Source organism: Mixophyes fleayi, chromosome 1, assembly GCF_038048845.1.
Source record: "Mixophyes fleayi isolate aMixFle1 chromosome 1, aMixFle1.hap1, whole genome shotgun sequence".
NCBI lineage: Eukaryota > Metazoa > Chordata > Amphibia > Anura > Limnodynastidae > Mixophyes > Mixophyes fleayi.
The window spans coordinates 126,528,994-126,553,638 of NC_134402.1; the positions used below are offsets into that span (position 1 = coordinate 126,528,994).

At 38.5% G+C, this 24,645-nt stretch overlaps 1 protein-coding gene across 2 annotated transcripts in view; it reads left to right on the top strand.

Moving 5' to 3' along the window:
• PRDM5 (PR/SET domain 5) overlaps positions 1-21,898 on the top strand; it is a 173,493-nt gene extending 151,595 nt beyond the window's left edge. For both annotated transcript variants that reach the window (XM_075200324.1, XM_075200325.1), the window contains 2 exons: positions 18,987-19,091; positions 20,177-21,898. In XM_075200324.1, coding sequence (XP_075056425.1) covers positions 18,987-19,091; positions 20,177-20,341 — 270 coding nt within the window. In that variant the 3' untranslated portion in view covers positions 20,342-21,898. The remainder of the gene's footprint in view (positions 1-18,986; positions 19,092-20,176) is intronic.
• Positions 21,899-24,645: the final 2,747 nt, after the last annotated feature.

Genomic DNA, 24,645 nt, shown 5'->3' on the forward strand with positions numbered 1-24,645 from the left:
ACCTGTATCATTTATTCCTAGTATGAAGCTTCCAAAGTGCATTGCCTTATATTCCAGACATGATTCTGTCATATGCCTTTGCCCCTTATGGATGACCCCCAATCTGTTTAGTGCTCATGAGGTCTCAAGGTTCCTGGCTTGAAATGGGAACAGAGTTTCTGATAGACCCCTTAGATAAGTTATTTCCTTTTTCTATTGCTTTATAATACAAAGCCTTGGCTTGTTTCAAACAAGCATATTTGTACTTTGTGTCCTGGGGAATGAAGGGCTAAATCTAATTATCATCTGCATCAACATTTTTCCTTTCTGTTTACATGATGAAAAACACATTCTAAAATAGGTTACTTATATTTCAAAGTCATTTCAGGGGACAATACGCTATATTAGCTATGTCCAAATAGAAGAAATTTAATAGATAAATATTTTCCAGTTTGTGTTCCGGTCTACGCAATGAATTTGCTCCAAAAACGGACAGTAGAACCTTTGAACAATAACCATTCTTACTGGAAATGCAAAGGTAACATTCAAAAGCGTGTCTCGAGAAGGGATACACATGTTCCGAGACAGCTGTTGGGTAATAGGAATTACTTCTTCTGTACCCATCCTGCAATGGAATGTCTGTGTTATTCTTGTGCAAGTGTGCTATGGATATCAAGATATTTGCAATTAATTTTTCATAGTCCTCCGCTCCTCCTAGTCTATTTTTCTCCCAGAAGATATCAGAAGCTCTTGCCACTTTGGGGTATATTTACTAAATTGCGAGTTTGAAAAATTGCAGATGTTGCCTATAGGGACCAATCAGATTCTAGCTGTCATTTTGTAGAATGTACTAAATAAATAATTGCTAGAATCTGATTGGTTGCAATAGGTGACATCTCCACTTTTTCAAACCCACAGTTTAGTACATATACCCCTTTGTTTTTAGTCCTGCATAAGGTTCTCAAACACTTGTGTATTAGATAACCTTGCATAAAGGTGACAGTTACTCTGTAAATAAAGTTGATGTGAACATTCTTTAGGTTTTGTGCTTTCTTCACCTTTAAGGGCATGTACACATGGGTGCTGAAAAAATAAACTTGTTAAAGGTGTATACAAACTTCAAACTTTGTCATTGCTTGTAACAGTCTATTTGAAGCGTGTTCTCAAAGCCTCCCTGCAGAATGATGTATTATATATTTTATGAGTGCTCCCGTAGATCTCCATTATTTTTTGCATTGTTTTAAAGCTTGTCAACTGCAGGTAACATTGAGATTGGTACAAAGTGAACGCTTCTCAGAAAGTATGTGATTACAGGTCCATTTGCTTAATATTTATAAGCTGTAATGCTCTATGTAATAACTCAGGTGTGTACAAGCTCAAAGTGTATGAAAAATTAAAATTAGAAGTGCAATTCACAGTTAATATTATGTATCCAAGCTTCTAAAAGCATAGACAAAGCTCTTTGAACTCTAATGCTATGCAGAAGTTTCTTCAGTAATACATAGTCCAGGGGTTATAGGGAGATTCAAATAGCTATGACTATATCACTGCAATGTGTAATGCTAAAAGGCATTGCATGTTCTACTACAAAGTTAGACTTTTTTATTTATTTCTCTTGCTGCATAACTCATATTGAAACCATTCATAAAATATGGATTAAGAGGTTCTTGTTTAAATTAGTTTTCTGCAAAATATGTTGTTCATGGTCTTGGACAAAGGAGACTATATAGTATAGTTACATTGGGGTCTTTTATTGCTGCAGACAAATATATTCATGAACCTGTTTTAGCAGCCATGTACATTGGTTAGCACAACATGATGGCTAGTAGAATTTTTTTTGCCCAAGATGATGGGTGCATATGTATGTTTTATGTAAACAAATATAGATAATAGTTTTTACAGGAAGAAATATGATAATGAACCTCAAGGGGTGAAAAGTGCATGTTTAAATAGATTCAATTTATTCTGCCGTTGTCCAAGGCGCCTATATAGGGTGCAAGATTACTACAAATTTTTTATGTTTTTCAAGTATAGGCCAGTGTTCAAGTATAGTCCAGTAATCATGTATAGACCAGTAATCATGTATAGACCAGTAATCATGTATAGACTAGTAATCAAGTATAGACTAGTAATCAAGTATAGGCCAGTAATCAAGTATAGGCCAGTAATCAAGTATAGACCAGTAATCATGTATAGACCAGTAATCAAGTATAGGCCAGTAATCAAGTATAGGCCAGTAATCATGTATAGACCAGTAATCATGTATAGACCAGTAATCATGTATAGACCAGTAATCATGTATAGACCAGTAATAATCATGTATAGACCAGTAATAATCATGTATAGACTAGTAATCAAGTATAGACTAGTAATCAAGTATAGACTAGTAATCAAGTATAGGCCAGTAATCAAGTATAGGCCAGTAATCATGTATAGGCCAGTAATCATGTATAGACCAGTAATAATCATGTATAGACCAGTAATAATCATGTATAGACCAGTAATCATGTATAGACCAGTAATCAAGTATAGGCCAGTAATCAAGTATAGGCCAGTAATCATGTATAGACCAGTAATCATGTATAGACCAGTAATCATGTATAGACTAGTAATCATGTATAGACCAGTAATCAAGTATAGGCCCGGGGTTTATGTATAGACTAGTAATCAAGTATAGACCAGTGTTCGAGTATAGACCAGTGTTCGAGTATAGACCAGTGTTCGAGTATAGACCAGTGTTCGAGTATAGACCAGTGTTCATGTATAGACCAGTGTTCATGTATAGACCAGTGTTCATGTATAGACCAGTGTTCATGTATAGACCAGTGTTCATGTATAGACCAGTAATCAAGTATAGGCCAATATTCAAGTATAGGCCAGTGTTCTTATAAAAGCCATACAAACTGTATGAAGAATGTTCTCATCAGCTTTCTGTTTAAGAACTAAAAGTGGCCTTTTATAAATTTCAGTATTCTATATAACATATTAATACAGTGTAATATAAATGTAAAATATGTCCTTAAATCCTCATTTTCAACAGTCCAAACAAAAAAAACATTAGTTTTATCTCAATATCACCGTGCCTCTTATTTCATACTCTATATGTAATCAAAGAACTGTGAAGAAATCGGAATACATGCAAACAAAACCTAGCTTACATTGTTATCTTTAATGTGTGTCAATTCAATCCTTATGCTAACCCGAGCTCTAAATAAATTAGCATTAGCTAAGTACTGCTGAAAAGGAATTCCACTGTTTGATTTAGGTCTAGCAGCTGCCAAGAGTGCACACAGTAGGGAACCCAGTGCAGATCTGGATGGCTCTGCTCTAAGTGGAAAAATAAGTGTTGAGTGAGGACCACCCTTGTCAAACAGGGGGATCATTGCCAACAATTTCACTATTGCAATTACACACTTGCCAATCGATATAAAAGCTGCGTAGCAGTAACATAAAAACCAGAGGTCTTGGAATATTCCATGTGTGATTTCATGAAAGTGATATGCAGTGTCACGACCTTTTAGCTCCTTTTTGGTCTCCGCTCAGCACGAAGTGCTCACTGCTTGACCCTCGCAAATGCGGACAACACTGGTGTATAATAGAAGCATAACACCATAATAATTGTGCCAATATCATATTTAGTCTACAGCTAATAATATTGCATCAGGATACAGTTATTATGATAAACTCTTTCATCCTTTCTGGAAATGTATATTTTTCAGAAGTGTCTTGTTAACATTTGCAAAGTACAATAAACATTTTAAGTACTCTGCTGGATATTAAAAGACAGCACATAGCAAACTATGGAACCCATTGTGCTAACACTTATAGATGAAAGGAACAATCCATATTTATGGCAATAAATCATTGTCCACTGCAGAAGATGAATAGCATAACACACAGGGGGAAGTTTACGACAGTCATGTACAGGGCAGAATGTGTGGGTCCTTTGGTGCCCTTGTATCTGCTTGTGTGCGGTGTGCATACTTATGTACAACGCTCTAAGGTACATAAATCTGCCTGATCCTGTGACCAGTTTATGATGGTATCGCAACATCTTAGTGAGCCTCACTTATATACAACCCATGCACTTATGGTCAAAATGAACGCTTATCTGTGTTGTGTTAGAATCTTATGTATTCTTATAGCACTGTTTTTCTCAATGCATAAGCACTGTCGCTTTGGGTGTTGCCATGTAAATCTCAAGAAGACTTACTATTTTAGGGCAGGAGTGACACACCCATATATCTCCTTCCCATTCAGTGGGAATGCATCACCAGTAATAGTAATCCAATGCTAGCAGGACACAAGTATATAGGAAACTATTACAAGTGACGTATCATTATTTAGAGGCAATTTGATACTATGTTCAGATAATGTAACATGTTAAAAAGGGGTGGTTTTCAGTAAAAAAATATAATGGAGACTAAAATCTCATTTAGCCACTTCATTGCAATATGATGCTTGAAATGTCCCATCATCTTTCTAAAGCAGGTGAAATCATGCTCCTTTACTGCTCCCCATTCTTTAGCTATCCATGCCAACCAGCAGGTTAATCAAGAAGACCAAACCAGGGTGTATAAGGTTAGCTCTGTTTGGTCCAGCAGTGGTGGTAAAGTAGCAAAATGGATGTACAACTAAGCACCAAGAAGTAATCCCATGTAAGACCACAACTAAACACTGCTGTAACCAATATAAACAGATGCCAATGACCACCGCCTCAATACCACACTGATTACCTCTTCCCAATCCCACATCCAGCACTTTGCCCAGGCTGCTCCTCAGGTGTGGACAATCTCTCATGCTCTTCCAGATTAACCTTCACTCTCCAAGGCTTCAAACGTTTACTTAAAAGTCACTGCTTTATTCAGTCTTATCACCCCTCCTCATAACTCCTCAGCCTCTGCTATCACCTCCACTCCCCCAACTGGAGCTACACTGTTTGTGTCTTCCCCTTCCCTAGGATGTAAGCTCTCAGGAACAGGACCATCTTTCCTTGTGTTCTCCTTCTAAGAGTACATCACCCTCTGAATCTCTAGGCCTGCTTCCTTAGCAGTGTTTTCTTCAGCTCAGACCTACCATCACTCTTACTCACTGTCCTGTGAATAACTTCTTCTGCAATACCACATTATCTGAGTCTAATCTGTAAATTAATGTTTGTCTGGTCTTTGTATAATTATGTTCAATTTAATGATATATTATGTAATGTATTATAGTTTGTTGCTGTCTGTGTATTTTATACCTTGTAAATGTCATGTACTGCGCTGCAGACCTTTTGTGGCACTTTATAAATTAAAGATGATAATAATGAATGATTTAAGGCAAATGTTTTCTCATGTTAGTAGTAGCCCTTTCCCACTTATGTCACAGAAGAGCTGTATTTTCTGTCAGTGGCAGAGTCATGATATGAGGAGGGGAAAGGAGAAAAGCAGAAACTCACAGACTGAGAGTAAGGTAGTGGAAGGAGCAGGTCAGCAGACAGAGCAGAGTAATAATAAAACTGATGCAGAAATTGTGGCATAAAATACACACTTTATGAATATCATACATCCAGCTTGTTTTAAGATTGACATTTAAGTCAATGGAGAGGTGTTTTGGAAGCCATGGCGCTTCAAAGTCACTACAAAAGAGACCTGTCTGATTGTACCCTAAAAGTAAGTAGTGCAATGCCAAATATACCACAGATTATGCTATTTCTATAATGATAAAATTCATTTGGATAGATGGAAAGTCTGCTGTGAAATGCACTATGGCGATCTCATACAATTCACTGGCCATGTTAACATTCTAAATGTAAGATTTCCGTGTACCTGCTGCACGTGCAAATGAATACAATAGCAAAATCTATATACTGTTGAAGATAATTATGTCTAACAGTTAAATCTTAACACTTGCTGTGTATACCATGGGTCAGTAAAAGTTTAACATGACACACATTGAAGGGATCACTTTTAGTAAGGAGAGCAGCACGCCTGTTAAAATTCCAAGATGCCGCTTCATTGTGTCCCCTCCAGCTTATACTTTTCCTGCATTTTTTTGTTTCTATTTTTTTTCACTTCAATTTTTTAAGGCTTTAAATTATTGTCAAATAGACAGTTTGCATGAACATTTAATAAAATAATAATTTCTATATCTTTGGGTGTGTTTTGCTTAAATTCAAATCTACTTTTAATGGAGTGTTTCAAATTACAATAATTTACATTTTTGAAAAATATGCAAATATTTGATCCTCTGAAGCAACTTAAGCAGCTGACATAGATAACAGAGAGAAATATACACAGAAATACAGGGCCATCTTTCTGACTGGGCACGATGGGCAGTTGCCTGGGGGCCCAGCAGAAAAGGGGGCCCGAGACAGGACTCCTATTAATAAAAAAATATATATATTTTTTTTTAACCTTTTGCGGTCACCTGACCGTTCAGGCCCGGTGACGATCCGCCTCACTTCCTGGTCCCCTCTTCTGTGATGCGCATATATATATATATATATATATATATATATATATATATATATATATATATATATATATATATATATATATATATATATATATGGGCCCATACTGTTGTGCCCATACTGTTGTTAAGATGGCACTGCAGAAATGTTTACTCTTTTCTTTCTCAACATTCTACCAAAGCGCTTATCGTTTCTCTCATCATCTCCCGTCTTGACTACTACAACCTCCTGCTGTTTGGTATTCCACCCATATATCCACACTTCAATTCATCCTAAATGTTGCTGTAAGGGTGATCTTCCTCTCTCACTGCTCCACATCTGCTGCACCACTTTGCAAATCCCTACACTGGTTCTCTGTGTCCTCCAGAATCCAATTCAAATTACTCACCCATATCTAAAAAGCCCTCAACATCACTACCCTTTCATACATTACAAATCTCCTACCTCTGACCTGCGCCTTGTCTCATCTCTAGTAACCACCTCTCACTCCTGCCTGCAAGACTTCTCCCATGCTGCTCCCCACTTATGGATTTCCCTATCATATCCAATCAGACTTTCCCACAGCCTTGAAATCTTTAGACGTCCTCTGAAAACCAATCTCTCTTTTAGACCTTATCCCCAATAATACTATTCACACTAATGCACTCTCACAACTGTCCCAATCTCCATTCTCAACCAGATTTGCTCCTTTTGTTTCAGCTGTTCCATCTTCCACTTAGAATGTATGCTCTCTAATGAGCAGGGTCCTTCATACCCTTTGTTTTCATGTCTGCATTTATTTTGTCTACCTTGTATGTCCCTGTTTTTATGTATGTCCTGTTTTCCCTATTTTACGGTGCTGCAGAGCACGGTGGAGCTTCATAAATCTATAATAATAATAATAAGATGGCAAGGGATACATTATTGAAGATTATATTGTATAATATATTATATTATAAACATATATACACGTCATCATCATATATTTATATAGCACCAGCAAATTCCGTAGCGCTTTACAATTGGATTGTCTCTCCTGACCCTTCTGGATCCCGTCTATCTTTCTTGTGAAGTGGGTGGTGCCTGCTGACATGACTTATGGCATCATGCCCCTGCGCCCGCCCCTCCCCCCCTCCTTCAATTATGTGCATTTTTTTAAAGCCCTGTGAGTGTCTCCTGCTTGCCCTTTGTTGTGTGTATGTGTGCTTGTATGTGTGCGTGTATGTGTGTGTGTATATGTATGTGTGTATGTATGTATATGTGTATATATATATATATATATATATATATATATATATATATATATATATATATATATGCCTAGCGGCGTGTGTTAGTCTGTGTGTGGAAAAAAAAAAACAAGCTGCAGCGCCACCTGCTGGGCGGAGTTATATACTACACTGACCTACTAAATTCTTAGCATTATCTAATATATAAAAGTAAACGCCTAGCGGCGTGTGTTAGTGTGTGTGTGTGGAAAAAACTATTTTCTCAGAAAGGGCTCATCCAATTGACCTGAAATTTGGTATACTGACATTTTTTGACAAAAAAAATAGAATAGTGAAGTCAGTTAACTTCCATCATCCCCCCTTCCCCCCGTGGGAGGGGTAGTAAAGGCTAAATTTATGAGTTGAGGGCTCAAAACTCATTTTCGTGAGGTGATTTTACCTCATGAACACACATTAAAAAGGGCACTTGCGTCGGGAAGTAACGCTCTTCCCCTGAGGAGGCCTGGGCTAGGCCCAAATGCATGACAAGAACCTTTTTAAGACCTTAAGTAGCTTGATTTGACTAGAATGCATGAGTATCATGCACGGGTTTACTTGTATATTACATATATACACACCGATCAGCCACAACATTAAAACCACATGCTTGATATTGTTTAGGTCCCCATCCTGTCCCCAAAACATCTCTGACCTGTCAAAACATGGACTCCACAAGACCTCTGACGGTGTCCTGTGGTATCTGGCACCAAGACGTTGACAGTAGATCCTTTAAGTCCGTCCTATAAGTGGTGAGGTGGGGCCCCATGCCTTGGACTTGTTTTTCCAGCACATCCCACAGATGCTCAATCAGATTGAGAATGCCTTGAACTCTGTTGTATTCCTCAAACCATTCCTGAACAATTTTATCATTAACATTATCCTGCTGAAAGGGAATATCGTTGCCATGAAGGGGTGTAATTGGTCAACAACAAAGTTTTGGTAGGTGGTACGTGTCAAAGTAACATCCACAGAACATTGCCCAGAGCATCACACTGCCTTCGCTGGCTTGCCTTTTTCCCATAGTGGATCCTGCTGCCATCTCTTCCCCAGATAAACAAAGCACACACACCTCGCCGTCCACATGATGTTAAGGAAAACGTGATTTATCAGACCAGTCCACCTTTTTCCATTGCTCCATGGTCCAGTTCGGACACTCAAATGCCCCTTGTAGGCATGGTGGACAGGGGTCAGCATCGGCACTCTGACCGGTCTGGTGCTCCGGAGCCCTATACGCAGCAAGCCGAGATGCACTGTGTTCTGACACATTTCTATCATAGCCAGCATCAACTTTTTTCGCAATTTGTGCTACAGTAGCTCTTCTGTTGTATTCACCAGAAGGGCTAGGCTTCGCTCCCCACCAGGGCTGGATTAAGGGAATGGAGGCCCCTGGGCCCCCGTGAGGGCCCCCCCCCTGATCTGAGCTGCCCGCGCCCCTCCCATGATCGGAGCTGCCCGCTCCCCCCATCCCCCGGCACTTACCTCCTTCTCCGGCGCGCTGTACGCTCTTTACTGAGGAGATCTCGTTAGAGTGAGACTCACGAGATCTCCTCAGTAAGGAGACTACAGCGCGCCGGAGAAGGACCACAGTGAAAGTGCTCAGCAGCACTGATCGTGCTGGGGGCCCCCGCCCTCGACCGATCAACACTGCAGCTGAGTACTTTCAAGGGCCCACTGGATGTCATAGGCCCCCTGTAGCCCAGTTAGCCCTATGGTTAATCCGGCCCTGCTCCCCACGCGCATGAATGAGCATGAGTGCCCATGACCCTGTCGCCGGCCCTCATGCTCATGCCCTACTGCCTTAAACTACTTTTGGTATATATTAACCACTGCATACAGGGAACACCCCACAAGACCTGCCGCTTTGGAAATGCTCTGACCCAGTCATTTAGCCATCACAATTTGTCCCTTGTCAGTCGCTCAGATCATTACACTTGCCCATTTTTTCCTGCTTCCAACACATCAACTTCAAGAACTGACTGTTCACTTACTGCCTAATACATCCTACCCCTTGACAGGTGCCATTGTAACAAGATAATCAGTGTTATTCACCTCGCTTGTCAGTGGTTTTAATGTTATGGCTGATTGGTGTATATATATTTATATTATACCACTCTATATTTGTATATCTTCTAATTTTTGTGCTTGAACACATGCATATTACAGAGATCTTGCTAAACTGGCATACTTATATTTATACGGCATTAGGATAACAGCAAAAACAATTAGATTTTGTAGAAACTCTGCAGGACTAAACTTCTGTTTTCATTTCTGACATGCCGGTCGCTGTAGTTGTTTGGCTTTATGCACCCTGAGAAGAAAGGATGCACAGTATTAAATGGATGTTACTGCACCACCGCTGTGTGTGTTGCCAGATAATATGTGTATGTATTTTTCTTCCTGCCATCTGTGTGCACTTTACCCCCTGTGTCGATATTAGTTCTGGTCTCATATCTTGTGGAAATATATGTTTCTCATCTTCTAAATAGATTAAAATATCAGATCCACACACATTTGATTTCAATATTGAACAAATAATTTAACGTTTATTATTTATATTTCTATCAAATCTGACATTTCTACAAACTAAATTAAAAAAAAACTTGATTTACTCTATGGCTTGCTCAACATAAAAACCTTCCACTTTAAAGAATTCCTGTACTAAATATAATTCCTTTTGACCACTATTACTTTGGTTAGGGTCACCTGGTACTATCACCAATTTCTTTATTTACCAGGGTCCCCTTGTTCCCACTTAGCCGGGACCTCTGCCATTCACCTTTTGGCGCTGCTCTCCTCTTTCTGCAGCAGAGAAGATCTGACTTAGTGGCTCTAATTAAAAGCCTTAGAGCTGCTATGTCATATGTCCCCTGCTATGGAGAGACCTGGGCGGAAGGGAAGGAACCCATTACTACCCAGTAGTGGGAAGGGAGGGGATTGTGACAGGAGTTATTGAAAGGTGAAAACCAATTTAATTAGTCAAGGAGGATATATGGTGATGGATTGAAGGCAAGTAGCAAGACATAGGAATAATAACACGAAATAGGTACAATCCATTGTCATTCTTCCTTGCCAGCCATAAAAATCACTGTTTTTCCCAATTTCTCTGGCTCCCTATGGTCAAGAGCATTTTTCCTGTGCCCACTCATTGATTTCATACATTTATGCTTTCTCAGTTGCCCATTATCAGCTTAACAACATCCCTTGTATTGGTCCATTGTCACACATGATAAAATTAATATATGGGCAGGGACTGGTGTGAAGGATTAATATTCTCTGTAAAGCTCTGAATAATATGTAGGCACTATATAAATAAAGGTTAATAATAATAAATACTTATTTATGCTATCATCATAAGCCTTCTAGACTATTGTAGCAGCCTCCTCTGTGGTCTCTCGTTGAACATAAATTCTCCGCTATGTCATGAATTCTGTTTACCTTTTCTCTCTCACTCAGTCTTCTAAGACTTCTCTCAAGCTGCCCCTATTCTCTGGAACTCACTTCCTCACACCACCAGACAAACACACACACATAGTTTTTAAACCTTTAAATGCTACCTAAAGTTATGTGTATGCTCTTCAAGCATGCATATAACTTGGCTGTGTAATAAATAGCTTTGCTTGATCTTTTATCCTTTTTTCCAACCAAATTCTTTAAACTTCTTTATAGTACATACTCAACGTGCATTGGTTTCCCCGGGCTTTTATTTCTATCCCTTTTTCCTTTTAGATTGTAAGTTCTGTTTCCTATTTCCTAAGCTACCTTTGTTGTGGCATCCAAGTTGTTATAAAGGGTATATTTAAATATCCTGTAAATATCTGATTTTATCTACTCAGGTAAATAACTAATTGAGCTTAAGTTATGTGCGTGTTTATTTAGGAAGTAGGTTGTAAGTGTATATTCTACACCTTTCACCAGTCATTTCAACACCAAATCCTGCTGTGTGTGAAAGTGTTATTTTAATAGATGTCTTATCTATGCAAGAATGTTTGGGATGGAGACAGCATTTGGTTACAGTACAGAATATTCAGTGTAGGCTCTTGTTTGTGACCATGCTTACAGGATGAAGTATCTTATTTATGGAATGTTTATTTTGTAACTCACACAAACCATACGAAAGTGACTATACTATTAATAAGCTTTTTATTTGAAAGATATCGAATGAATTGATATGAATAGCTATTTTTTAGTGATTTACATTCAAAACAACCTATAAATCACCAGTTTTCCAAATCTCTAGAAAAATTCACCAGACATTGCAAAATCACAGAGCTCACTGCGATTAGTAAAGGCCAAACTGTACATCAAAGCGCATCAATTGAAATCGCGCAATTTGAAACTGCAGTCCTGATTTTTTTCAAATGGGATGCATTGAGATCGAGCAATGTATCAAGTGTCGGTTTGCTAGACCGAATGAAAAACCAACGCTTATTAGTAAAAATTAAAATAGACGTGATTCAGACAGGTGAGATTACTCAAACCGCATGAGGTTGAGCTATTTCTTGCCTATCAGAATAAAAAAATGAACCTTCCCTTCCATTTTCTACAAGCCCAACCCAATCTGCATTGTGCCCGGCCCTCTAGGTGGAGTATGATAAGTTATGTGCATTTGTGCATTATACTATGAGTTTATTACCCTATTACCCACTGTCCAGGGGTTCCAGGAGGGGTCCAGTACTGAGCAGCATTGGGGCTGTACACTCTAAGTGCAGGGGCCCAGTCACATTTGTAACCGTCGTCAGCCTGATGTCTGGAGTAGTGCATTTCCCCTATGAAAAAATGCTGCAAAGTAAGAATGCTTTCAAAATAGATGTGTTAATAAAGTGAATGAACAGAAGAGAAATCTAAATCAAATCAATATTTGGTGTGACCAACCTTTGCCTTCAAAACAGCATCAATTCTTCTAGGTACACTTGCACACAGATTTTGAAGGAACTCTGCAGGAAGATCTTGGAGAACTAGTCACAAATCTTCTGTGGATGTAGGCTTGCTCAAATCCATCTGTTTCTTCATGTAATCCCAGAATTGATAGAAATAAACTATTAACACTTCTATTTTTTGAAAGCATTCTTACTCTACAGCATTTTCCACACCCACCTAAAACTTTTGTACTGTGTGTGTGTGTGTGTATGTATGTATGTATGTATGTATGCGTGTGTGTGTGTGTGTGTGTGTATATATATATATATATAATATGTAGTACTCCACCATTTTTTTGCAACAAGTACATCTGGTCCTTCTTTCTTCTGTCCAAGCACTGCTTCAGTGTAAGGCTGTGTACAGACAGTCTTATTTTATTGTATTTAAACACTTCATCACTTTAATAGTGCTTCTGACGATGCACCTATAATGGGTATGACCATTTCACAGCATGGGGAAAAACTGTGATTCTTCTCTTAGCTTCTTTTGCTAAATTAATTTATCCATCAAATATGCCCCTTATTTAAGTTTTTGAGAGATATCAGTTATGTGCAAATGTCAAAATAAAATTTATATGTAAACATGTTTGTGTGTCCATTTTTTTTCTAACTTTTATATATAGTGGTTTAAGAACATTAAGGGAGCACGTTCCATAAAACATAGTATTTACAGTGATGAGACAGATATCGCCATAAATCCTTTATTGATGGAAATGGTTAAAACCTGAGGTCTACGCAATTAACTGGGTGAGCTATGTAGCTATGGATCGATCCTATTAACCATGCATCTGCAATCACTGTGTACTAGGCCAGCTGTATAAGCTAGCCTTTCAGCTAGTCAATTGGAGAGTTATAGGTTAGAATAAAGGGGCCCAGCAAGGTGTGCTGTCTTCAGCCTTGCATGTGAGAAGCTGGACGCTCTCCCATACTCCCCTGGGCTGTTGGGAGATAATTCATTACCAATACCACCCCCTAGAATCCTAAATTGGACAAGACATCAAGGGCTAGATTTACTAAACGGCGAGTTTGAAAAAGTGGAGATGTTGCCTTTAGCAACCAATCAGATTCTAGCTGTCATTTATTTAGTATATTCTACAAAATGATAGATAGAATCTGATTGATTGCTATAGGCAACATCTACACTTTTTCAAACCCGCCGTTAGTAAATCTAGCCCCAAATGTACACAATAAGGTAAAATTCTAGAAATAAAGTCACTAGCTTTAAAAAAAATATTTAATTATGGGCTTGTAGTAACAACATTTAGAAGGGCCCAGCATGTTTTGGGTTCCTTTTATTTACGGTTAAAAGCTTGTAGGTGTCTGAAGAATGCCTGATTATGAGCACAGGATGATTTGGATCCACACTACATGTTTCCACTATAACTGTCCTGAACAACCTGGCTGGCAGCATGGAAGATTGTTATTAATAATTTTGGGGGACTATATGCTGTTAAAATTTTTTACATATGCAAATATGGTCTTACTATGAGATCGCCTTTGTGGTACCGGTTACCATAGGGATAATTTAACTTTAATCCATTCTGAACTTTAGCTGCTCTTTCTAGCACAAAGGGATCAACTCCAATGGGAATAAATTGAATTTACCGTTTTAAAAAATATTCATCTAAATTGTATCTCTTGTTATGCACATCTAGTTGCTATCCAATAAGGATTGTCGATTGCCGTAATGTGGTTCCAAAGCACAATGTGATTTAATAGCCAAAAGTAGCAGAAAAACAATCAGAATAAAATAATTACAGCCGTTACTTATCGCAGGCACCCTGGATCCAGTGTACAGTCATTCAGGTCTGAAGGCTGTGGTCAAGTAGACTGTCCACTGGGTCCAGAGCCCCTGCTTATATACAGTCAGTGAATACAGTAAAACAATGCAGATGATGTGGCTTGCTTCTATAAGTCCAGGCTGCAGGAGGGTCTAGTGTAAGGCAGGTCATAGGCCAGTTTAAACGAAAATATTCAAAGGTGGGGATCAGCTCTCCAGGAGATGCACTCCAATTTTCCCACCAAGAATCCAGTTTAAACTAGTCTATTTACATTACACAGACAGTATCATTTTAAACATTTATTTACTAACATTGCTAACTAGAGTATGCAATGTGCGATCCCTTTGATGAATGAACCGGACAACTGCAGATAAATAGGGGATTAAAATGATACTAAACATGCCATATTTCCTGTAACCTGAACCTTTGATTTCACTAACATGTATATAACTTATAATATTAAACAACAATTCAAGGAGATAGAAAAAAGACTTAGATATAAGGCTGCCCGTGTACGGATACTCCTATCCGCAATGGAGTATACACAAATACAATAGATACAACCACAAGCCCGCCATGAATGCGCCTAATACCAAGATGTTATGGAGACATATAGTAAATCCTTTCGTATTATGTTTCAAATTGAATGTGTGTAAAACATATGCATAAAATCAGTCCAGTATAGTAAAAAACTTCTAGATGCAATTTCTCCAGATGGGTAAACTCTTTATGATATGTTCATAATATGTTCGTCTTATTCCATCCAAATTCACACGGAAACCCCTTAGGGAAATGCACCTACCAGATGTAGGTAGTACACCAGCATGTAAAGCTGCCCGGTGATCGCTCTGTTGGTTTGGTGATCAACTCATCGTGGGATACTCTAGATGACTCCTTCTCCTGTAGCTCCGATCATCAGACAGGAAAGACGCAAGGAGGATGGTCACTCCCTCTGGCATTATTATTTCATAACATGGCTTTGTGAAATTATAATGTTGCTTTTCAACCTTTAGTAAGACAAAACATGCTTCTCTTACTCCAGACATATCAAGAGAAACACTAGGAAGATAATTATTTTGAATTAAATGCCTCCAGTACAAAAAACATGACCAGCACATACTGGCGCACTAAACGTATTATAGAATATTAATGTTTTGTTATCTGTTTTTACTTTATTATAATGCATCAATTTTGTCTTATAACTAGTAAACTAAATAAGAAGTGTGGTTAGTAACTGAGTAGAGTGGTATAAAAAACTTAGTTACCTTGCATATGCCAGTGTGCAAAGTGAATATTATATTTGTTCTCTGCTGAAATTCAACCCCCCCGCCCCCTCCTCCTTAATGAAAATAATGGGACTGCCAAAAATTGATTACACCCATGTTCAGGGCTTATTATTCCTAATATTTTTACTTCATAAATTAAGATGTTTTACAGATATTTTATCATGTTCTCATGTGAAGAGAGGTATTGTAGAGGACAGTATGCCATCTGTATGATTTCTGAGTGCAGTAGAGGAAGGAAGCTGTAAACCCTCCAGGGATGTAGAGATCAGTGTGGAAACATAAACTAGTTGTAAGGAAACGTGTTACTTGGGTCAGTCTTCATAAACCATAAAACAGCATTCCATGTTTTTTCAGTGATGAGTTCTGCTATGTCAATAGGGGAAAATGCATATCACCTAGATTTAAAATGGAAACAAATATCTTCAATTCAGTTTATGCCGCTTTTTTCTGTAAAATGGTTTCATCAAAAACCAAATCATATTTTTTTAGTGGATGGACATATCTGTTTTATGTTTTGTTTGCTTCCTACATTGTGTGAAATATAATATACACTAGTTATTATATTCATAGTGATATGTCATGGCCGTGTTTCTATGAGAATCTCATTCTCATAAGTAACTACAAGTATAAAGAGTTAATAAAATAAATTATGCAGAAAACAATTGAGAGGAATTATTCAAAAGGGTTTGTAGCAAATATGTTCCATCAAAGTATACCATTAAATAAATGTGTATTGTGGATATTACTGTATAAAGTAGTACAATTATGTGACAGTATATACCAAGTCGGCAAAAATAATACAGAAAGTACCTTATAATCAAAAATATAAACAGTTTTGTTGATCCATATCTCACTAACATCAATCTAAAAATACACAAACATGTTAAAACCATTGTTCCATCTAAACTGAGAATTCCTAAAGGCAACAGTTAAAAGGTTCATCTAATGAGTACTTCACTTTGAAGGATTACAAGCACAATCTGATGTATTTTTCCTAACAAGGTCAATCTTTAATATTCTGCTATCCAGATAGAGGGAGAAGTGGTTTAAACTTGACTTAGGGACCTGCAGCGCTAAAACATCAAATGCACTGATGTAAATTAAAAAATGCAAATACATCAATCTGTATTTATTCTAACTAGATTCACACAGCTTTTTTGTGTTCAACTCAATGACTTAAGTTCCAAAGTTTTCACACAATGTCATAATGATGTAAAATTAAAAAAACACAATGACTGCAGATTACAGTAACAATTACAATGCATTATTACTTGCAATACTATTTTAATTGTGACATAATATGGGAAAAATTAATAATGTGCTATAATAATAAAAGAACAGAGAAACAGCTAAGATAAGTTCTGCATTAAGGGTGGAACATAAATAGCAGTATTCCAGTAGTCCCAGACTCTTAAGAATAGAGTGTCATCCCCGTGTCACCATAGACCAAAATCTCCACCATGAACAGATGTCTATGTTTGTTCTTTAATCTATGTGCTGAGACCCAATGCTGGTCATCAGAGCACAACTTTGATAGAGCTCAACAGTGATGCATAACCATGTGCTCAGTGATGGGAATATCAGTCTTGGGGAGCATCTAATTCTGGAATGTTTTTTTCAATGAGTAACGCAGCCACAGTTATGATAAATATGGGTGATGTCTCTTGAAATGATAAATTACAAGAACTGATACATGGGGGGAATTCAATTGTCCAGCAATGTGGCGCCCGGACAGCACATTGACTGCAACTACGGTAGAAATCTCCGCTCATCACTCATCTCTCACCTCTATGGGGTGCGAGGAAAAATGAGCAGAGATTTCTGTGAAATCTACGGACGTTCCAGGGACACTTTTGTGGCTAATTGAATCCCCCCCCCCCCCATGGAGTTATATAATGACTCAGACTTAGTTGTAGATTTGACAGAGGTGTACCCTGGTTACTGATTTCATTTCTTGCATAGATTTTGTTCAGTTAACGAGCTATAAGCAGATATAAGCCATTGCACATGAGAATGTCAGATATATGCATACACTCCAGCCTAGCCTGCATGCTTGTTTTATCTGTTCTCTTCTGATCTGTAGGAAACACTTACATAATGCACTAGGTACTATGTTAAAAACCTAATTCTCCCATGATAACATGTTGCCTTTAACATAAGTCCTAGCCTCATTTTTAGGTAGTATTCAATGGATTTTCTTCCTTTTGTGAAACTACGGATACTGAAAATAATCACATTTATTAACCTTTATTAGCATTTATATTAGCCTGCATATTACACAACGAGAATGTTTAATCACTTATAATCTATATGCCTTATCACATGAACACAAACACACTCGGGTTCATTTTGACAGAAGTCAATTAACCTACCAGTGTGTTTTTGGATTGTGGAAGGAAAGCGGAGCACCCAGAGTAAACCCACACCAGCACGGGTTGAGCATGCAATCTCCACACAGACTCACTCCATACGTTGCTCATTTATTTGAAATACTACAATCTTCATTTATTAAATGTGGATGCTCAAATTATTTACGAAAGCCATCACAATAGAGTTTCAACTAATAAGAAAAAGGCAGGAAATGCTTCAACACATAACACACATCCCAGGTAACCAAGGTGAAAGGCAGACACTTAGCTTACAGTTAAAGGTGCTTCGCTCCCACTGCTGATCACCAGGGTTAAAGCACTTATTGCCTTAGGACATATAAGGCTGCTTTCTCCATGACACCATTCTCCTGCTGCAACACACGCTTCCCCTGTTTCACCCTATCTGTCTGAACATCTGTCATTGAAAGAACTTATATAATATTACACTGTTTATTATGTAGGATTATATTGCTTAACTGTATTATTTCTTCAGATTGTAGATCGGTTGTTAAGAGACATCCATCTTTCCCATTTATTTCTCACATTTCAGGAAATTATCCTAATCTTTTTTTAATGCATGTTACGTATATTTTGAATTCCTTGTGAGATGATAGACGATGAGCTGGTGTAAAGATAAAAAATGAACTGACAAGACAATGGCGTGGAGTGCTGGCTCTTTTATTCTGACAGTCGTGTTAGTGATAAAATGTATGTTCAAAAATATCATGCCTGTGTTTAGTCATGTAAGTGAAGCAAGAGGAAGTAGATCTATTGAGAACGTCTAGTTCAGCTATATTACTGTGCAAATTGCAGTATTACAAGTGTATTTTTCCTCTTTATTTTATTTCTATAAATCCCAGAGAAAGCGTAGAATCCTTGTACCAGAAATCAAGGAATTGAAGTCACTATGGAGTGCTGTGTAAACTCACTTTCACATCTTGTCATTGGATACAGGAAAAGCCATATCAGTGTACGGAGTGTAACAAGGCTTTCAGCCAGAAACGGGGACTAGATGAGCACATGAGGACACACACCGGAGAAAAACCGTTTCAATGTGATGTATGTTTTACCTTTTTTTATAGTCTTACCATGTGTTTTCAAACTTTAAGCAAGACAGCATAAAATTGTGTGAAGGTATTGTGTGTGTAGTGTGGAAGTCTGACATTTCAGCCTCTGTCATTCTAAACAATACCACAAAAATATTGGGCAAAATATTTTAACACTTCAATTTACAGTTCAGGGGAAGCTAGGATCTGCCTCCCTCCCCAGGGGCAAGCGCAGGATTTTTAAGGGGGGATTTGCTCTCCCGCGCAAAAAAAATATTTAGAGAGAGACAGAGAGCTGCTGCGCATGCGCGGCAGCTCCATTTTGGCGATGCTGTACCCAGGGCCCGATCAAGGGTACCAGCCGCCCTAGGCTATTACCGCCGCAGCGCCCCCCCCCCCCTCCTCACTGCTAGCTGCCTGTCAGGACGGCCACGGGCGCTTCTTACTGTGGTCACGCGAGATGCGGAAGTCCTGATGTCACGTGACCACAGTAAGAAGCTCCCGCGGCCGTCCTGACAGGCAGCTAGCAGCAATCGCTGCCAGACTGCCTGTCATGTAGTAGTGACAGTCGGGCCGCCCCCTTTACACCAGGGGCGATCCCGATGATGCAGGCCCGGCGCTGCCTAAATTTAAAAAAAAAAAGGCAGTGAAAAAAAATTAATCTCCGTGACGCTGCGCCCCCCAGGCTCCAGCTCCCCAGGCTGCAGCCTATTGGCTGATCAGGCCCTGGCTGTACTGTACAGCAGCTACGGCGCTGTCAAAGAAGCGTCCGCGGCAGTGCTGTATTGTAGTACAATACAGCTTCTGTGACAGCGCCACGGCTGCTGTACAGTACAGTGCTGCTGTGTAGGGGCAATGTTTAGTGCCTATTCGTTCGCGGAGGGGTTTCTGGAGAACCAGATACCCCCCCTACGTGCGCCCTTGCTCCCTGCTCTAATTGTGTGTGTGTATATCTGAAATGTGCCCCCTGCAGTACAACATGGCTTTAACAAGGAGCAACACTGCACCTTCTAGCTGAGTTTACTGTTGACTCTCAATAAGGCACACGGAGGGCACATTTTTATTTTTTTCATGTATTTGTTTTAATTTTATTTTTAGGTTTGTGACCTATCGTTCAGCCTCAAAAAAATGTTGATCCGACACAAGTTGACTCACAACCCTAATCGCCCTATGGCAGAGTGCCAGCTTTGCCACAAAAAGTTTACAAGAAACGACTACCTCAAGGTGCACATGGAAAATGTGCATGGAGAGACAGACAGCTAATCTGCAGTTGCCATAATTTACAGCATGGATTGGATTTCAAGTCCTTTAAGTCCCTTTAAAGTACTCGCTGGTTAAGTGGATAAGACTAATTGCATATGTACAAAGACAAATAAATTGTTAAGAGACACTGTGTAAAGAGTGTCACTTTTGCTAATATGATATCTTTTCTCTGTTACATCTATGCACAGGATATTTTTGGGGGTGTGAATAATGCTGGAAAAAAGCTGCATTTTTATTTTTGTACTTTTTTTCTACACAAGCATTTTCTAGCGAGGATAGATGTATCACCTGGCTGTACTGTATCACTTGAGCATTCCCACAGCTTGCGTTCTAAATGTTAATATATTCTAGGTGCCTTTTTTACTCTGTGAGATTATTTTTTTGTGCAATAGAATTATTGTGAACATCCTATATGTTTTGAAACTGCAGAATAGATGATAACCTACAAACCGTGCAATGTACTGTATTCACATTGTATTTCAGCAAAAAGGGAATGCATTGAGGCTAGTAAACATAGGAAATAAAAGGGAAGAAACTACCCTAAAGCTGGGTACACACTACACTGTTTTCGTCCAATAATCGACTCAAACTGCCGACATACGACCGCTCGTTCAAAAGTCGGGTTAGTGTGTACAGTTACACGATGGTCGAAAGTCTGCCCAAATGGACGATTCTCGCCTCATTTGGTTGGTCGTACCATTTAATATTTTCGTTCCAATCTCGTTACCACTGTGCAGTGTGTATGAACTTCCGACGGATCCACGACAATCCTCCGATACTTCCTCGACCTGGGGGGCGTGTGTATGTAAATTTCTATGTCAATCCCAGTCCCACGTGGTGCGGAATCCGCACATCACTGTGTTTTGTATCGATGTATATTGCACCTGCCTGGCTGCAGACCATTACACTTGTGTAAAGCACATGTGTTATTACCCTTTGTGTCTGTATTCATATTTACTCTTTATACACTTATACCTTTATAACCTATTACATTTATATTAACCTTTATTAACCTGTAATTGTGAAGTACCCAGAATAAACCACACAGTGTTCAAGCAACATTTTTATTGCAAGAAAAAAGTGCACAAATTGTAACACACAAAGCTGTCAGAAAGCTCCGCATGAGAAGTGAGCGCGCCCATACCAATCAGAGAGCTGAGTACTGCAGAGTATTATTTTTAAGGTATTTTTAAAGGTGCTACTGGTTTGTGGAAGAACAGGTCTTGATGTCGTTTCCATTCCCTTTGATTTCTTTATCTACGAAACAAGGAAATAAAAATGTTTATCATTTAAATTCTATATATGTCATTTGCAATCTACCTCATAAATACTCTCTTTTTCTTACCTTTCACACTGCTCGAGATCAGTTTATATCTATATTTTGGTCCCTGTGGCGAAATCGCAATAGTAGCGGGCTTAACCTCCGAGCATTCTGGAAAACAGGCGCCATTTTTGTTATTATAACGGTACAGGTATGTGCCCAAAGCATTCACATGTCTCTGAAATACCTTCGTGTAGAACTTCTTTAGTATATTTTTCTTGTTCAATTTCTCCTTGTTTGCTAACATTAGTGGTATCAGTGGTATCTAAACAGGCCTTCTCATCGTTAAATCTTCGTTCTGACATAAAAAATTAGGTTATAAATTAGCATTTTAGCACATCTTCTACATCTACAATACAGGTACACTACATCTGCTACTGACCTTTTTTAATGTCGTCCTGATTCAGTACTTTTACCATCATCTCCACCGCTCTTGGTTCATTGGATTTGCTTTTTGCTCTTCTTGAGTATCTCCATCCCCCACCTTAACTTTTCCAAAATTTTTTGGCCCTTCCAGCACCATCTCTGACTCTATCTCCGTCTCCATAGCTGCAACCCCCACTGACACCTTCTCCTCACCCGCAACCCCCACTGTCACTCTCTCTGTCTCCATCTTCTGACGCTCCTCGGCGCCAAACAGGTTCCTCTGTCATTTTATACACTCAGACATGGGCGTTTGTTTCTGCTGTGGACCAATCAGTGATGATGCACGTCAAAAATGGAGCATTCCATTACATACAAAGGGGTTTTATTATTTATTTATTATTAGGGAATATTCATTGCATTCCACTTTAGCAGTTAAATGTTTTTCTAAATGTAATGTATATTACTAAACTTCTATTTTATAGAAATGAAGGGAGTTAACTATAGCTAAAGCTCTGCCCCTTTATGCTAATGTCTTCGGTATCTCGTACATTTCCCCGCAAATGTCGCTGCAGTGTGTACGGAATTTAAATCATTGTTCACGACAACATGGCTGTAAAAAGTCCGCTCTTCCCTTTCTCGTCCTAAACAAGGCTAGTGTATATGCAGTCCATGGACCGAGCGATCGGAACATCGATCGCATGTAAAATCGCTCGGCATAAAAAGTTGGTCGAAATTTCTGTAATGTGTACCCAGCTTTAGGTAGGGATAAATGATAAATATAATATAATTGCACATTGTGGGCTATTTACTAACAAAGTGCAAAAGTGCAGTACACATAGTGGTTCATTTAGAGTACACATTGCCATACTGCACACGTATGTACTGCACACGTCCGTACCTAGATTTTTGCGCCTTTTACATCAGGATGGGCAGAATGGGGTCAGGCAGGCATAAGTAAGTACAGCAAGCGCGTGTTCATGTAACACAAACAGACAATGATCACCAGATCTACCTTTTCTACCTTTTTGTACTGGAAGGCTGGTGCAATAATACACAGTGATGGTGATTACATCAACATCACTATCTAGCTGCTTCTGATTGTCTCATTGTGTATTGGACCCACCAGCGTTTACTATATCAAGTCACTGTCATTTATTTGCATTGGACTAGTGCAGGAAAAAAAAATTGTTTTAAAAGTATTAGACAAAAGATGTTTTATTAATACCTGTCAAAACAATATTCTATGTGGTATATATGGCACTTCATTGTAATATTGTGTATAAATATGGCAATGTGACTTTAGCATTTACCATTAACACTGTCAAGCTGCATTTCTAAATTATACACCATACCTCCAAATGGCCCCGATTTTAGAGGGACATTCAGGTTAGCAGACTGTAAAAGGGTTGGGATTTAACAGGAAAGTGGGTGGAGTTTGGACAGAGGTCAACAGATCTGGTGAAGTTTGTTCAGAACAGGGGCGTGGCTTACGATGTCCCACTTTTGGGATACTAAATGTTGGGAGGTATGATACACACTTGTACACCTAACAAATACTTCTGTTTTTGACATGGATGTATCTTGAGATAGATAACTACGTAAGTATGTTTTTTTTTTTGCATATATTTGTATGTGTTCGTTCAGATCACATGCATCCAACTCTACATGAGAGCATAGTAAAAAAAGCAGCTTTTAGCTTTAATTTGTCTACGGCAGGCTAGACAAGGAAAGCTAATGTTTACTGTTACATGCATTACTATAGAATAAAAGCCTCAGGGGCTCATATTAAGGTGAACACAAATCGCCCTCTTTGCGTATAGTATGCATGGTGCTCTAGTTCTGAAATTAGTGGTTCGTGCGCATGCTCACATGTAAAAAAGTCTATTGTACAACAAGAGTATAGTTTGCCTTCAACTTGACTGGATTTAAATTGCTACAAATCACCTTTTTTGCTTTGACCATAACACAGACGTTTCACACTTATAGTTCATGTATGTGATATATGTTTTACTTCTTGTGTTGTGACAAATCCAGATATTACAGTGTTCATGTCAGAACGTGAAATGTTAGTGCATTATTTGCAGACTGCATTTGCCACAATAAAGTTTCAGCTCTTTACATAGGTACTAGATGTATGCTTTGTTGGGGGCATTTATGAAAAGGTTACATAAAATTTTTTATGCAAAACAATACAACAAATGTTGCACAGAGAAAGCAAATGGTTTATATACTGCATCCTCTTTAAATTAAAGAAATGTGTTAAGTACTGTAAGTATTGGGTGTGATTTTTAAGTGCAAGTGATGCCATTTGTTTTGCTTACAACAATGTGTGTGATGAGGAGTAGAATATCTGGCAGTAATATGTTATGAAATAAATGTATGATCTGATTTGGGACATTTTACTTTTTGTACAACAAAGTTTTATACTGCATTTGAAGTGTTTAGGGGCCTGGGCACACAAGTGCTTTGTAGTTGATTTGTTTGTTTGTTTGTTTTTTTTCTTTTTGCTGTTTTTGATTTATTTACTGTTTCTCTGTACTGTTATTGCTGTTTTCTGTCTTTGCTAAATGAAAATGAACAGCAAAAAACAAAACAAAACCAAGAAAGAGCATAGGCT